At 43.8% G+C, this 17,702-nt stretch overlaps 1 protein-coding gene across 1 annotated transcript in view; it reads right to left on the bottom strand.

Annotated features, from left to right (window-relative positions):
* Positions 1–13,720: 13,720 nt before the first annotated feature.
* TRPC5 (transient receptor potential cation channel subfamily C member 5) overlaps positions 13,721–17,702 on the bottom strand; it is a 257,295-nt gene continuing 253,313 nt past the window's right edge. Inside the window, exons 11-12 of the mRNA XM_027609568.2 lie at positions 17,293–17,382; positions 13,721–14,505 (exon numbers count right to left, since the gene is read on the bottom strand). Coding sequence (XP_027465369.1) covers positions 13,813–14,505; positions 17,293–17,382 — 783 coding nt within the window. The 3' untranslated portion in view covers positions 13,721–13,812. The remainder of the gene's footprint in view (positions 14,506–17,292; positions 17,383–17,702) is intronic.

Genomic DNA, 17,702 nt, shown 5'->3' with positions numbered 1-17,702 from the left:
CCCAAGAGATCATAGAAGGGTCTTGCTATTGCCGAGAACCCAGGGATCCAGATGCGGCAGAATCCTGCAGCTCCCAGGAATTCTCGTAGGCCCCTTTTTGTCTGCAGCTGTGGCAGGGAGATGATGACTTTCTTTCTCTCCGGCCCTAGTTCTCTCATCCCTTGGGTGAGGAGAAAACCAAGGTATCGGACCCGTTGTTGGCAGATTTGTGCCTTCTTCCATGAGGCTCGGTGTCCCGAGTCTGACAGGAGCTGTAGGAGGGCCTTTGTGCCTCTTGTGCAGTCGTCTTGTGTGTCACTGGTGAGGAGGAGGTCATCCACATTCTGGAGGAGGGTGCATCGTGTGGCCTCTCTTGGGAAGCTGGCGAGGTCCATGGCCAGTGCTTCCCCAAAGAGGGCTGGTGAGTTTTTAAACCCCTGAGGGAGGCGTGTCCAAGTCAGTTGCATCCGGCGCCCTGTATCAGGTTCAGTCCATTCAAAGGCAAATAGGGGCTGGCTCTGGGGAGCTAAGTGGAGGCAGAAGTCATCCTTCAAATCTAGGCAAGTGAACCATCTGGCCGACCCTGGGATTTGGCTGAGGATGGTGTATGGATTCAGGACCACTGGGTGTGGAGAGATGGTCACCTTGTTGATGGCCCGCAGGTCTTGAACTGGTTGGTATCCCCCTCCTGGCTTCTTGACTGGCAGGAGTGGGGTATTCCAGGCCAGCTGGCACTTGACTAGAATACCTGCTTCTTTGAGTTTGGCCAGATGTTCTTGGATGCCGATCTTAGCTTCTTGTGGGAGGGGGTATTGCCTTTGCCTCTGAGGTTGGGCTCCTGGGATCAGTTCAACGATGATAGGGGCCCGATTCCGGGTTAGTCCAGGTGGGTCGTTTTCAGCCCATACTGAAGGGAAGGCGAGTCTGAACTCCCGCAGCTATTCGGTTGGGCCTGGGCGCAGAATAGCCTCCATTCTTCTTCCCTTGGTGTGGTAATTGCTAGTACCAGAGACCCCATCCCCTCTTGCCTTGGGTTCAATTGGAGGCTAGTGTGTCCAGTGGGCTCAAAGGTCATCTGAGCCCTAAGTTTGGAGAGTATGTCTCAGCCCAGGAGAGGGATGGGGCAATCAGGCAGATAAAGGAATTCGTGTTGGACCTTGTGGCCCCTGAGTTCGCACTGGCGAGCCTGGCAAAAGGGCTGTTGTATCGCCCGCGTCCTGGTGGCCCCAAGGATGGTTGCAGTCCTTTTGCTGAAAGGGGCCACTGGGGAGGTGACAACAGAGTGCTCGGCTCCAGTATCAACCATAAAAGTCACTGGTTGGCCCCCCACCTTCATTCTGACTGTGGGCTCATGGGGGCCAAGGAGGAAAGAGCCCGGTCCCCCTCAGTCTGAGTCCATTCCCGCAAGGCCTATGAGGTCCTCCTCTCGGGGTTCTTCCTTGTAGTGGCTGGGCTTCTGGACCTTAGGGCTTAGGGCTCAGATAACCGGTTGGGACATTCGTTTTTCCAATGCCCTTTCTCCGTACAGTAGGCACATTGATCCCTTGCCAAGGGGGTTCTGGGTCTCCCCCCTTTCAGTGGTCGGGGTCTCCCCACCTTTGTGTTGTCCTTTTCTTTCAGGGCGGCGGTGAGGAGGCTGACTTTCTTTTTCATCTTTTTGTTGGCTTCCCTTTCGGCTGTGACCTCCCTGTTCATGTAGACCTTATTGGCAATCTCTGTTAGCTGGGTGATGTTCATCCTGGGAAAACCCTCAAGTTTCTGAAGTTTTTTTCTGATGTCTGGGGCGGCCTGAGCCACGAAGGAGGTGTTTACCATCTGTTGGCTTTCCTGTGCCTCAGGGTCAGATGGAGTGTATATCCTGTAGGCTTCACATAGTCTTTCGTAGTAGTCCTGGGGGACTCCCCTGGTTGTTGAGTGACCGAGGATACCTTAGTCATGTCCGTGGGTTTCTTAGCTCCTGCCCAGATTCCCCGGAGGCGGGCCTCCTGGTATCGGCGGATGTGGGCCTGTCCCTCAGTTGTGGTGAAGTCCCCCGCTGGGCACTTTTCGGGTGCGGCCCTATTAGCCCAGGCAGCAGGGTCGATGACTCCCGCTGGTGCGTGCTCTTCCAGCTACTGCTGTGCACCTTTCATTATTCTCCTCCTTTCCTCTGTGTTAAACAGGGTGCGGAGTAACTGTTGGCCATCTTCCCAGGTTGGCCTGATGAGTCTGGATGAGGGATTCTATCAGGTCTACCATAGCCTGTGGTTTCTCAGAGTAGGATGGGGCGTTATGTTTCCAGCTGAGGAGGTCAGTGGTGGAGAAGGGCTGATAACACATCATGGAACGGCCAGGTTGGACTGTCCCATCTTCATTGTGCCTCTCGGGTTCCTGCGTCTCTCATACTGGCATTTGGAGGGCACTTGCACCCAGCCTGGGGTGCAGCCTGGCTGCTGGTCCTGGAGAAAGTGGATCCTTTGGGCCTGGGGGCGCCGGTGAAACTGATGGCGGCAGAGTGTCTGGAGCTGAAGGGCCAGGTGTAGACTCTTTCGGGGTTACGTACGGTGGGGGCAGGATCGGTTCATCCTCGGGATCTCCGGCTAGGATTTGTGTAGACTGGGGCTTTTGCTGATTTTCTTTCTGTCACTTGGATGAGGCAATTAAGACGCTGGCCTGTCCTTGCCTATTGCAAGCAAATCGCACCCGGGGCGGGTGGGCGGGGGAAGGGTCTGAGCAATTCCTAGCCAGAAGTCAATGTACAGAAACTGGTCAGGGTGTCCTGGTTCTCCTGTTACGACTCGCCATACTCGGTGAATCCTTGGGACGTCCAATGTCCCTTCTGAAGTCCACCCAACATCAAAGGTGGGCCATTCCAATTCACATAGGGTTCTCAACTTGCCGGGGTTTATCCTGACTCTGTAGTCTCCTGAAAACCCCTTCTTGAAATTTTTGATCATGGTGTCTAGAACCGTAGGTTTACTCTGCCCTGACCCCATGGTGATGTCCCCGTGTGCCGTGGCGCAGAGACAGATAAAGCGGGGGGGGTGCCTCCTGAGGTGAGAAGACCAATCAGATGCCCATCTGGCTGTGTCCCGAAGGAGCTTAGGTGAGGCTTAGCCATAGTGGTCTCCGCGTTGTGACTTATGATTGGAAACTATTCCGATGCCACCCTAGACTGTATGCCATTCACCACGGAATCACAGACGGGCCCACTCAGACTGTAGGCTTCTGGGGTCCTTAAGGGTGCCCACCCGTGGAGTCACAGAATCAGTCCACTTAAGCAAGCCAGCTCGAACTGCACATTCACTCACACATTCACACTCCAGAAGTTATTACATTCCCTCCCTGGGAATCCCTACCTGGGAGACCTCCAAGAGGTCTCTGGGAGGTGATCAGGCTTCCCTTCCACCCCAGTGGGTGGGCCGGTCTGGGTCCTGGGGCGCCAGGCCTTACCATAATCCGACGTCAGGACGGGGTCCTCACCTTCCAAGTCTCCTCGAGTCCGGCAGGAACAGCAGAGCGGAGCCAGCCCGAGGTGACCAGGGCGGGAGACTGCCGAAAATTAGGCAGGGTGCGCCTTCTCCGCTAGGATCCCTTGTTCCGTCACCGCCCCGCCGTTGCCCCCAAACCAGTGGCAACAATGGGCCAGCGCGGTTGGGTTTCCCAGTCAGGGAACCAAATGTTACGGAACCTGGACTGGATCGCCCGACGGAAGAACCAAGCCACACCCGGAGATCTTGGAGGATGGGAGGTTTATTTAACACTGGTGGGCTCAGAGGAGAGTGGTCTCCAAAGGTCTGAGCCCTGAGCACAAAGGGGGCAATTTATATACTTCTACTTCGGCATACTGGACACTCTTGGCACGTGCGCGAAGCAGGGCAGGGAGAGAAACCCGGATTGGCACGTGTGGAAAGCAGAGCAGGGAGAAGAATGCGGAAGAGCCCCGGGGCAGGGGCTGGGACTCCCTTGCTGGCTCGGTTGGCCATCTTAGGACACAGATTTTTCCTTATCACTATGAACATTTTTGTACAAACCTCTGAGCATTTGTTTTCATTCCTTTTGGAATGGAATTGCTGGGTCATAGTTTAGATGTATGTTTAGTTTTGTAAGGAACTGCAGGACATGTTTCTAAATTTGAGTATACCATTTCACACTCCCACCAGCAATGTATGAGAGTTCCACTTGTTTTTCAGCCCTGTCCACATTTGGTAATGTCAGTCTTTGATTTTAGCCATTGTGGTAGGTGTGTAGTAAGTTGTATCTCGTTGTGGTTTTACTTTGCATTTCCCAGATTGTGTTGAGCACTTTTTCATGTGCTTATTTGCCAGTTGTATATATTTCTTTTTGAGGTATGTTGAAATTTTTTTTTTTTTTTATTATTGAGTTGTAGGAGTTTATTGCATATGCCAATTGCAGATCTGTTCAGCTATGTTACTGCCTATTTGGTTGTCCTTACTCACCTAACTAATGTGTAGATGTTATACACCCAATCATACTTTAAATAATTAGGCCTGGACTTGCAAGTGAGTTATTTGGCTGAAAGTTAAGCTGTTCTGGTATACTAACCAGTTTTCTGGTGGCCTAAAGTTAATGTTAGTAAAATAAAAACAATAAAACTTCGAATCTGAATTAATTAGGGGCAAGGTAAAAAAAAATTATTTTTTTGAGAGAGCTCTCTTGCAAGTGTAGGTGGGGGAGGGGCAGAGGGAGAGGAAGAATCTTAAGCAGGCTCCATGTCGAGTGTGGAGCCCATGTGGGGCTTGATCTCACAACCCTGAGGTCATGACCTGAGCCTAAATCAAGAGTCTAATGCTTAACCAACTGAGCCACCCAGGCGCCCCATTACCAAAAAAAAAAAAAAAAAAAAAAAAAAACTTACAGCACCAACTGATACTTGAGGAAATACTGCCCTAATGTACTTAGAGTATACTAGTTTAATAATGACCAGCTTAACCTCAGTTTATGTAAATTCCTTTTTTCCCTTTAAAAATAGATTTCTTTGTTATTAAAGTTTTTTTTATTATTATGTTATGTTAACCACCACACATTACATCATTAGTTTTACTTTATGTAAATTCTTGCTGGCCCACAGATTCAAACTGTTCTGCACAACATGTATTATACTTTGGGTACTCAATAAAGAATAAGAAATTTTCAGGATAAGGCCTGTAATATTGCTCAATGTGTAAGCTCAAGCTTTATAACTGTCTTGGTCCCTTTATGTCATTATCTCAAAGTTCTTTATTTTTTTAAGATTTTACTTATTTATTTGACAGAGAGAGACACAGCAAGAGAGGGAACACAAGCAGGGGGAGTGGGAGAGGGAGAAGCAGGCTTCCCGCGGAGCAGGGAGCCTGACGCTGGGCTCGATCCCAGGACCCTGGGATCATGACCCAAGCTGAAGGCAGACGCCTAACAACTGAGCCACCCAGGCACCCCTCAAAGTTCTTTATGAATGCTTATTCAGTTTTTAAGTATTTGATAGTCACAGCTCTAATGGTAAATAAAAAGGTAGAATGATATTAATGTTTATTCTCAATCATCTGCTTTTCAAAATATATGGAACTGCAGAGGTCTCCCTTAAGTGTATGGTGGTTAAATTCTAGTGTAAAATCCATTGTTCACAAATGTTTATTAATAATAGGTGGCTGTAAATGATGGGAAAACAGAGAAACAAAACACCTTGATTCTGAGCAGCCAGACAGTTTGGGGGGAAGAAACTCAGTGCTTTATTTTTCTTCATACTGAAGCTAAAAATACACAAAATCATTTTATTGTACAATATTTTTTAACACATTTGAAGATGACACTAACTTTGCACTTCTTACGGAAAGTGTCCAAATGAAAGTAGAATTTCTCAAGGAGGTTTTAGCTTTTAAAATTGTAGTCTGCAAAGCCAAAATGCCATTTACACAAACACATTTGGAATTTTCCCTTCTCATGATTAAGCCCAAGAGATCTAATTTTAACCTTAAGTTTGATGCAGACATTTTCTGTATGGTGATGTGTGATCGGGCTGTCACCTAGGTTAAGGAAGTGAATTAAACACCACCTGTGTTTTTTACTATTCCTTGTCTTGGGTCAAATGTGAGTTCCAAACTACATTCATTGTTTCAACCTCAGTTTCAACCTCTTTTTTGAGAAATCTTGAAACATAATTCTGTGAAAGGTTTAAATATTGGTATTTTCTTGAATACTACCACTGGTGTGCACTTCTATGTTATAAGAAACAAAGAAAGTGTTTTCACTTGAGAAGGATGTGTTTGTTTATACTTAACTGAAATGTCCTTGAGAAAGTCTTTCCTTTTACAACTGAAATAAGAAAACACATGGGTTTACTTTTGCTTTGTTAAAGGAGCAATTTGAACAGTTAAAACTTTTAAAGCTAATAATTTATCAAATTAGACTGCCTTTACATTAAGAAAGCCAGAGACTAATGTGTTAACCCTTTGGGTTTAGAGGTTTCCTCATGAGCTCACATGACATTCATTTTAGTGTCATTGGTTCTAGTGATCCCCCCTGTTAGTTACTTGAGAATTCTGCTTCTTCTGTCCAAATATACGAAGCACAGTTATCACTGTGCTTGTTGGACTACAGGCTGCATTGCTTTGGTTATTTAAACTGATCACTGAATATCTGTCATAAAAGAAGTCCTGCAAGGCGGTACCACAAAGTGCTGAAGCTTTACCTTAAATCATGTAACTAGACCTTACGCAGGAAATATATGTGACTTTCAAATGACTGGAACATTCAGCTAGCTGCGGCAGCTACCAGAGCTCCTCCTGGGTCCAGCCCCCGCCGCCCTCCATTTTTCTACAAAGCCTGGGGCTTTTCTGTATTGCCCCTTCTTCCTGCTAACAGCCTAGTTGTCAGAACCTCTGCATCATAAAGTGTCATTTCTTAGGGCTCCGATAAGGTTTGGGAAGCCAGTTCCGGGTTTATTTCTGACAAACTATTGGAACTTGGGATGTGTTTTACTATTTAAACACAAATGTTTCAAGGGTTAAGTCATTATGGTTTTTGCCAAATCAGTGGAGGTTCAATACCTAAATATGGTGTTCTTTAATGTTTCTTCCTTGGGAGGCTTTGGCGGCCACTTAACTGCTCCAAGCATATTTAAAACTAGATTTCAGACTGCAAAGAGGAACGAGGACTCTGGGTGTGGTGGAAATTTTTGTATCTTAATGTTGGTGGTGGTTCCAGGGATATATACAACTGCAAAAACTCACTGAATTGTACATTTTAAAGGGATGCAGGTAATTGTACACGTCATTCCTCAGTAAAGTTGATAAGAAAAAAAATTAACTGGTTCCCAAAGAGCAGTTTCAGGTCACTTTACAAATCACACAAGAAACCATTTCGTTTTATATTTGTGCCTATTATGTATTAGCACTTGAACCAGAAAAAGTAGAACTCAGCTTGATCACCCACCTTTTTACCAAATATGGACCTAAAATTATTTTTGACTGTTTTAAAAATTTTTATCTTATAGGATCATGATTTTCTACCATTGAGGATATTCAGAGGTTGTTTTAGGGATTTTGAAAGTTCTCCCAAAAGCAGAAGTCCACAGTGATTTGAGTAATGGCAGCCTTTGAATATGGGTGCAGCTTAAGGTGATTACTTTGAAGAATAGCATTCATTTGGGCACATACATTCCAGTGTGCTTATGAAAATATCAATCTCATTATTTTATAATCTCACTTGATATTTTTATTCCAAATTTATGAAGCTAAAAGATGACACCGGATATAGAATCTAGCCTTCTATACTATCCTCCCCCAATTTTACCTTTTATTTCTCTTTGATGTAGAGTTTTGACAAATTCATTTTATTTCTTAGATAAAATTTGGAGAGATCAATCCCAGTAACCAGTTAAACGTGCACATTTATAAGAGCTAATCGACGATATTGCACAATTTAAATGTAACCTTACTATGAGCCTGATGTGTTGAACTCAGCAATATAGTGACCACAAGGTGAGAACTTGCTATGATCTGAAATTCAAACCAAATTTGACCCGACCTTTGAGAAATGATTTACAGTTTGTTCGGAGCTGGTTTTCATATACTGTTACACTTCTGGATTTTTTTGAGTGAGAAAATGGTGATGTTAATGTTTTAATTCAGGAACTACACTTTTTTTTTATTGGGGAAGTCCATCTCAATTTGGTCATCTAAAGAGTTCGACAATTTGGTGGTTTAGTCCTATGTTTTAAAGTGTTTGTCCAAACGCATTCTTTGCAAGCTTTTCCGTCTGGTACAAGCTTTTCTGTCTCTTACTATACCACCACCATCTAAGTACCTCAAGACTCCCGGTAAAAATTCAAAGCCTCTTGTTTGTCTTGTCTTCCAAGGGTCAGTTTTAAGGGTTGTATAAGACCAGAGAACTGTCAACAGGTTCTCTAAGTTGGAAGGCAGGTTGTGGCAATGAGTATTTTGGGGTATGTTGAACTTTGTGGGAAAAGGCATAGAATGGCCAAGCCCAGCTTAGGTATACTTGGAAATGGTTGGCCACCTTAGGCTAAAATAAAAGGCCACAGCCACCTTCTTGTTCAGGTGCCAACGAGGATGTTGCCTCCGTATGTACCTGTGCATGTGTTGAGGGGCAGCTCCTGGGATGTTAGGTTCCCTGAAACCTGCTCATCGATGAAGTCAGATGGCAGAATAGGCTGCAAATCGGTGAAAACGACCTTCACACTGCAGGCCCTTCTTCCCTACTTCTTCATTTAGTCTTTTGTGGTTCTATCAAGTCATTTGGAGAGTTGTCAAAAAGGCTTTTCTTTTTGAGGGTGAAGAATGAGGGTAGGGTAGGTGGATGTTACAGTTATGGATTTATGAAGGTGGACTACGATGGTTGAAAGTGATGGGCTCTTCCCCATTTACTACAAAAATTGCCATTCATTAACAGGAAGTTCCTACACGGCTTTACAACTTTTCACACTAGATAAGAAAACTAGCTTTGGCATAAGGGCATTCTGCTTAATTTTATATTTAGATATTATCATTCTTAATATGTGCATGTCTCTCAGGTTCCACAAGCACTGATGGTACATCTAAAAAATGAAAGACCACAACTCAAATCCAATAAAGTAACAAGTACAAGATACAAGTCCACCCTAGAGTAGGAATAAAACAAATACAGAGCTTAAAAACGCTAGAGCAGCCTGGTCTGCTGCCTGTATCATCCCAAACAATTCCCTCCTTGGTTTCTTACTGAACGTTTCATTTTCTAAAAACAAACCTCTTCATCTCTGGACCATCAAGCAGCCGATAGGTGGAAATCCTAGGCCACATTTCAGCATATGAATAGAAATGTCTCAAGTATGCAATAAACCCAAAGTATGCAGATATAATTTAATTCGCCATAAATGCATGTTTTTATTTTTGCAGGTAGGTTCTTTTCTTCTGACCTAAATGCTTTATTTTTTCTTCAAGCCAGAAACCCAAAATTCTGAGAGCTTTCAATATTAATAATTGTGCTATAGCAGATTCTGTCATGGCAGTTTATTTCAGAAATTCCTCACCCTATCTCAGGAAGTTTCTTTGCATTGAAGTTATTCCTGTTCCCCCTCCCTTCAAAATGATCAAATAACTACCAAAAAAGAACAATCTGGCCAAGGCCAGAACGATCAAATGCTATTAAGTTTCACTGTGTGCATGTGCATGTGTGTGTAACACAGATAAGGTTCCCATTTTCACAAACATCCCCCTAAAGGCAACACAAGCCAAAACTCACATCTGTTGGATGCAAAGTGATGGAAAAGGTCACTGGAAATCCAGTAGAAATAGCATTTCTCTTTACTAAAGTAATGCTCACATTGAATTGCAGTACTCGGTTCCCAGTGGCTAATTCTTCACCAGCAAAGTGGATATTTGGAACAATTATCTAGATAAGGCAAGCCAGAGACACAAACTAAAATGCCCATAGGTTTTAGGCAAAGCCACAGGGGTTAGAGGGAACTGCCAGGTAGGTATGAAGAAGTTATTTAAATGATCTGAACAATTACATCAACTTACATTGGCTCTGTCTATACAAGCAATCTGTTTGTTAGCACTGTTTTGAAAACTCGATTACCAGAATAATATGGTCAATTTTTCTTATGTACTTTTAAACAGGAAGGAATGTCTGCCTAACTTCAAGTACTTTTTATCTGATGATTTAATAAACCAAGCAAGGTCTGGGCCACTTAAACTGTTAGTCAAAACACCACTTGCGTCTCACTCACAAGGCCTAAATAGGAACATCAAATGGTCATTGGTATTTTCTGGCTAAGGTATCAGCTCATATTTTTCACTGAAATTCAATGAAATTTACAGGAGAGCTTTTGCACTGCCATAACAACTATAAAGTTCTTATTGAAAAAGTATTTGTTTATTATTTAAGTCATTCAAAAGGTAGAGGCCCTAGTTTTTTTTTTTTTTTTTTTTTTCAGTTCTTTAATCACATTGCAGGCAGATGTTTAGATGTTTTGGGCTTAGCTGAAATAGCCTAAATTAGGTCAGAGTAGAATAAAAAATGACTATGGGAGGCAGAAAGAAATCTGCAATATTCTGATGTAAGTGGACAGAAATATAACTTAGAGCATTTATACCCCTGTAAAATTTGGCATCTTCCAAAAACGATGACTTTGAATTTGAAATCTTTCCTCTGTCTTTGTACTCCACTGGACTTAAGGTGGGAAGTGGAAGAGATTCTTCAACAGTGGTCATTTTCTAATATAATTCAGACATTTCCTTTGCAGGATCTATACTCTTCCTAATTATCAGGGACACTCTGATGGAATTATGGTGGAATCAAACAAATGAATACAGGTGTCTAGAAGTGACAAGAAAGCCAACTATAATGGAGGTAAACCGTGGCATAGATATTTGGACAAGTAGTAAATGATTTTTATACGATGTATTATTACATTTGACTTTGGAGTACATTCTTCGCTTTACATTTAAATATGTCAGTCTGAAATTTTGGGGGCAAATGAAGAAAATGTATGTGTAGCGGCCATTCCATTTTCACATCTCCTATGTATACTATATCATATATATGCTTAATAATAAATGTCTTGCTTCTATGATTTAGTAGATCTGGATTTATTGGTTGGCTCTGTGACCTTGAGCAAGTCATTCTTCTTCTCTGGGCCTTTTTTTTTCTGTTTGTAAAATAAGAGGTTGGAATAGAGGTCGGGATAGAGTGGCTTCTCTCTAAGGTACCCTCTTAGCTCCAATTTTCTCTGTTTATAAATTCACTCTCACATTGGCTTATACTTTCTCTGGGGTCAGATGACATTTAAGCGCTGTATTTGAAATACCTTTCTTGATAGTAGCTGGTCCAGAGGGTCTGCAGAGGCCCAGAGGTGAACACAAATCTCTTTTCCTTTCTACTTTCTATGTTACAAGTTCCTACTTTTCTGAGTTAGAGTGAATAAAAGTAGTGATGTCACCAATATGGAAGTTACGGCAATAGCTGTCCAGCTTTAACAGCTTACTGGCCTCAATCCCCATCATAACTAGGCCTCAAGGTAGCTAGTGCAATCATAAGCCCAAGTCATAAAGACCATAACCCTGAGAAGATCTGAAAAGGAATGTACTGCCCATGAAAGTAGGACACTGGTTTCTTTTTAGTGGTCAAGACTGGCTGCTATCATTTATACATGTTCTCTCCTCAGAACGTAACTGAGAGAGGACTATTTTGGAGCATGGCTTTGTAGCTACCCTTGTTTTCTGACAAACTGTTACAGTGACGGCCAGAACAACTTTTACCTAGGTTATCACAAGTACATGTATTTGTGAGAAAGAGGTATCTTTTTCTTTTGATGAAGTAGGGCCATGTATTGGTTTTGGTGCCATCAGTATGAATTAGGGAGGTAGTCTGGGTGCTATTTATTATCGAAAGTAAGTTTGACAACTGGAGAAGTCGAATCTGTAAACTTAGAAACTTCCTTCTGGAAAATCACGTGTTATTGATGTCAAGGTCATTTATGATAGCCCCACTTAGGGGAGCGGGAGAGAAATTGGAGTTGAGTAAATAATCACTTCAGATACGATCAAAGAATTATTTGGGGACAACCAAATAATTGTACAATTTACAACCTCTTATCAAATGGGTCTTGATGCAGCTTGTTCTCCTGATCACTTTTCCTGGGATCTGAGCTTTATTCAGATATATGGAGGCATATATGCATTCTTTGAAAATGCTTCATTTTACTTACTTGTATCAGAAAGTACACACATGAATTTAGATGGATTTCTATTACTGTTGACATTTACAAGAACAGAACAACATCTAACTTTCTTACTTTTCTGAGCTATGCACTATTAATTTACTCTCTAGGACCCACACCTAGGGCTGTTTGGGTCATATGGTAGAGTGTGAATTGGGGACAACTCTGTACTAATGTTGGTAAAAAATAATAAAAACAAAACAAAACCCCACAAAACCCAAAGCCAAAACAAAAACAAAAACAAAAACACAAAACCACAACCCCACCCTTGGTGAGCAGGTTATCAATCAGTGGTTATTGGGTCAACATGATGACCATATGCATTATAGACTTTATTTTTTAACCTGCACGTTCAGATTTTGATGAGGTACTCTTAAGCTGTGGAAAAGAGTTTGTTTGTATGTATAAATTCGGCTTTCTTTGAAGACAGAATTTGGGTCACGTTTATAGTTCCATGAAGTCGCTAGGGTTATGTTATATATCTAACATAAGTTGACACATGCAATTCCACTGCCTGCAATGAATATTAAAACTGCAACCTGAATCAGGTTATCTAGACCTAAAATTGTTTTTTCATCAGAATGCAATTAATTAAAATGAAGATGCTCTTTTCGGATTTCGACACCTTAGCAAGGTGTTATTTTTCTGATAAAAAATTATTTTCAAACCCAGGCTTTCACCTTAGAAACGCTTTTGATAGCAATGATGATTAAAACTATCAACAGTAGATAGGCCCCTATATATGTACCAGCTAATTATTTTTCTTGCCAATGTATGAGATGTAGCGACTACCGGTTAGAGTGCAGCAGAGGTTCTTAAAATAGCACACGTCCTAAAATACTAATCTCAATACTATCACATTTTGAAAGGTAGTAAGTCAACTGAAACACACAAACACAGGAAAGGAATTCACTAACTTATTAGATAGGACACATACTATGTGGTAAATGTTCACTGGCACACCTTGGGAAACTAACACATCTTTAGAAACAAAACACTCAACAGCCCCCACAATAAGGAGAAGTCGTTGTGTTTAAAAACAAAAACAAGGAGAAGGCCAGTTCTACCTAGAAACCACAAGCTCACAATTCTTTGGAGTCTGTTCAGTCTCCCTTTGATGCTGTTCATTGAACTGGAATGGGCGACAGAGATGGGCAGGTTGGCTAGCCTCATCTGATAGCTGGTGGGGACTGCCGAGCTCGTCCTGCGGCCCCGTGGGGAAATGGCGTGAGATCCTGACGAAGGTCAGGAATCTGCGCGGCAGCAACAGTAGCAAAATGGCACCTGGAGCTTCAAGGAAGCAAGGGTAAGAAAAGCAAAGCCAAAGGGTAGAGCACCCGGCTGCACCTCTGCTGATTCGGGGCAAACACCCCTGCAGTTGGTTGTGAGATGGACTTCGAGTTAACAGGCATAAAAAGGCAAATCATAGCAATAATAATAATCATACTAACAAGAACAAAAAAAATGGAAAATGTGGCTATAAAAGATAGTGAAGATAACTAGGAGTTTCCCTCTCCTTTCTGGTGGTGGTGGGGCGGGGGGTGGGCAATGAGGGAATCAGATTCTATGTCACCTCTGAGAGCAAGGAAATTACAAATTTTCTCTTGTGTTCCACAACGGGATAGGGGCTTGACTTAGAGCCGCGTTGTAACTTGTTCTTCCTGTCCATCACCCCATTTGTGCATGAGCAAGTCGCAAGCCTCTCCCCAAGTTTCAAATACGTCCTCCGAGGAGTCTAAAAGTTTAGAATTTGAGGAGCAGATGCTGGATGCACAGTGGAGAGAGCTAGAACAGGCTAGGGGGCATTCACTGCTCTCAGCGGCGCCCCGGGCTTCACCTAATTCTACCTCACTGAGGTTAATTTCGCTTTGAGAGCAGGCCCCTGCTTTCCCTTTCTCCATCTGAGAATATCTGATGTCCTGCCACATATAATGCTGCTGAGCGATGCCATCCGAAATGGTGTACATTGGCTCTGAACTGGATTCAGACATATGACCGTTAAACTTGGAGAACAGGAGCCCGAGTTTCTTGAGGGAAGGACCCATGAAGGACGGTTTGCTTGATGACTCAGCTTTTGGCTTCCCTTGGGCACCCCCGGCTCTCGGCATGGTTCTGATGAGAGGTGGCCCATGGCAGGCCTTTTTCTTGCAGCCTAAGTTGAAAGAGACACTCTTGGATTTGGCCCGAGCCCCACCACTGCCATCATTGGTATCATCCCTCTGAGAGAGTTCAGTGCTGCTTGTGGAAAAGCTTCTCCTTGAGTGCTTCCTATTTCCTAAGAGGTCAAGTACTTCATATCGAAAGCTGGAGATGTCCTGCTTTAATTCCTAGGGCAAGAGAGAAGACGCCTTACATTAAGAAGCTTGGTCTTTAGTTCAAAATAGGCTCACTGGGTGTCCTTTGGAATGTTCCAGGTTTTGCCTAATGGCAAATCACAAAGTACACAGACTACCAGCAAAATCTCACATTATTCCAGCACAAGAAAAACTTATTAATAATTCTGTGGGCAGGGCTGGCCATTGGAAAAATTGTGCAGTTGGCAAAGTTGATTTCAGATGGCCCTTATCAGGAGGACACCAAGAGACTTGTCCCTGCTAAAGCGCTAACCAGCAACTAAGGTACTAGCTCTCATCTGCATATAGAAAGACTGTGGAAGATGAAAAAGCTTTTAGGACCCTAAGGAATAAAAGTAGGGAAGTGGAATGTGTCAGGTTAGAGACTGCTCTTTGGGGACAGGGGGCCCTGTCCACTCAAGTCCCCAGGAAATGTCATTTTCTTGTTTTTTTTTTTTTAAGATTTTATTTATTTATTTGTCAGAGAGAGAGAGAGAGAGAGAGAGAGAGAGCGCGAGCACAAGCAGGGGGAGCGGCAGGCGGAGAGAGAAGCAGGCTCCTCACCTGAGCAAGGAGCCCGATGCGGGACTCGATCCCAGGACCCTGGGATCATGACCTGAGCCGAAGGCAGACGCTTAACTGATTGAGCCACCCAGGTGTCCCCAGGAAATGTCTTCTCTAACTGACGGCCTAGATGCTAGATTCCTCCTTTAAAAGCCACCTTTTAAAAGCTTAAGTTGGGGGGCGCCTGGGTGGCTCAGTCGTTAAGCGTCTGCCTTCGGCTCAGGTCATGGTCCCAGGGTCCTGGGATCGAGCCCCGCGTCGGGCTCCCTGCTCCGCGGGAAGCCTGCTCCTCCCTCTCCCGCTCCCCCTGCTTGTGTTCCCTCTCTCCCTGTCAAACGAATAAATAAAATCTTTAAAAAAAAAAAAAAAAGAAAAAGAAAGAAAAGCTGAAGTTGGATCCTATTGCTCTCCTGCTTAAAACTTTTTAAGTTTGTCACTGACCTTGGATACAAGTAGAAATGCCATTCCAAGGGTTACAAGGTCTTTCAAGGCCCTGTGTCAGCCCCTCCTACTCTTTCCTGGGGCTCGCTCCTGCCCACCCACATGGGCATAGTCTCTCCTGCCTCTGGGGCTTTGCCTGTGCTGTTCTCTCCACTTAGAACACTCTTCTCGGCGACTCTCCTTTATCTGGCTCCTCCTGAAAGCCTCAGCTTAAGCACAGCTTCTTCCGTAAAGCTGCCCTGACTCCCCAGATCCCAGTTGAGTGTCCCTCCTCTCTGTCCCACAGCACCCTGTGTTTATCCTGTCAGAATACTCAGTCATTTGTCACCTTCTCTTGTTACTGTCTGTGTGTCACTCCACGAGAGTGGGGGCTGATGATATCTTGCTCATCACTATACCCCAGCACCCAGTGGGGTGCTCGGCACACAGCAGGCCCTCAATAGATGAGTTATATCTATGGATTAGGATAATGGCCTTTTTAAAAAAGATTTATTTATTTATCTGAGGGAGAGAGAGAGAGGTGGGGAGGGGCAGAGGAAAAGGAAGAGAGAAACCCAAGCAGACTGCGCTGAATGTGGAGCCCGACACGGGGCTTGATCCCATGACCCTGAGATCATGACCTGAGCCAAAACCTATAGTCAGAGGCTCAACCAACTGCGCCACCCAGGCACGGATAATGGCCTTTTTATGTTCCTTAGAAAATATACATGTGTGGACGCCTGAGTGGCTCAGTCGGTTAAGCATCTGCCTTCGGCTCAGGCCATGATCCCAGGGTCCTGGGATGGAGTCCCACATTGGGCTCCCTGCTCAGCGGGGAGCCTGCTTCTCCCTCTGCCTGCTTGTGCTTTCTCTCTCTCTCTGACAAATAAATAAATAAAATCTTTTTTAAAAAAAGAAAATATGCATGTGTTCTAAGGTAGGGTTTCTCAATCACTTGACATGTTAGCTGGATGATCTTGGTTGTGGGGGGCTGTCCCGTGCATTGTAGGATGTTTAGTAGCAATCTTGAGCTGCACCCACTAGATGTCACTAGCACACACATCCAGTGTGACAACCAAAAATGTCTCCAGACATTGCCAAATGTGCCCTAGGGAACAAAATTGCCCCTGATTGAGAACCACTGTTTTAGGCTAATGCTAGTATTAGGAGAATTTTGCTGTTTTGTGGTAGGGTTTGTTAAATCTTAGATTTAATGATGGATTAGTTGGTCTTCATCTTGTATCTCTGAAGTAAAGAAGGCCTTTACGTTTGCAGGCATCTTCCTTTTGCTTTCTTGCCCCTCATTGTGCATCCTTGCCACAACACTTAAAGCTCTCAATTCCCACACTGGGAGACACCCAGAATATTACAAGGATGAATAAGGCAAATTTCTTTTGTACATAAAGCTGGTTGTGGTGACAGACATTGATGAAATCTCTCCATTAGCTGGATGACAGACCATTCTTTTTTTTTTTTTTTTGAAAGAGAGAGAACATGAGTGGGCAGCGGGAGAGGGACAGGGACAAGCAGACTCTCTGCTGAGCGTATAGCCCGACTCAGGACTCGATCTCACTACCCTGAGACCATGACCTGAGCTGAAATCAAGAGTTGGATGCTTAACCGACTGAGCCACCCAGGTGCCCCAGTAACAGACCATTCTAAGAGAACATAAAAATCATAGCTGGTTTTGCTGTATTATAGGCAGTTAAATGATCACCAGAAAGCTCGAACCCTGTGAAGATTACAATGCTTAAGAAATGTGAAGTGAGAAATTAAACCACTTCATGATTCAATTACCTTAAAATTTTCTTCTGTTAGTCCCTCGTTTGTTTTGGAATTTCTTATCATAGCAGCTACATATCTTTTGACTAAATTCCTGATGACTTCCTGGAAATTAAAAAAAAGGGGGGGGAGCATTCAGTTTTCTTCTCAGGCTCTCAGGAAAATAAGAAACACTGTCAAGAAAAAAACATGCTCAGGCTGTCTTTGCCATAGGAAATCCTCCCGGGATCCAGTCATTTTCCTCAAAAATCCTGTTCAGTCCATTGGTTAAATGAAGAATGACTGTGTGTCCAAATGTGGTGGCAGAGTGGGCCAGCAAAATCAAATTCATCCAACAAGAAACATTTCTGCCCACAAAGAAGGCAAACACAGGTTCACATTTATAGAATAATGAGAGTGGAATAATCTTTGGATGGTCATGGCCA

The sequence above is a fragment of the Zalophus californianus genome, chromosome X (assembly GCF_009762305.2).
Source record: "Zalophus californianus isolate mZalCal1 chromosome X, mZalCal1.pri.v2, whole genome shotgun sequence".
In the NCBI taxonomy this organism is placed as follows: Eukaryota; Metazoa; Chordata; class Mammalia; order Carnivora; family Otariidae; genus Zalophus; species Zalophus californianus.
The sequence above is the reverse complement of the archived record's forward strand: the minus strand, read 5'-3'. Positions and strand labels throughout refer to the sequence as shown.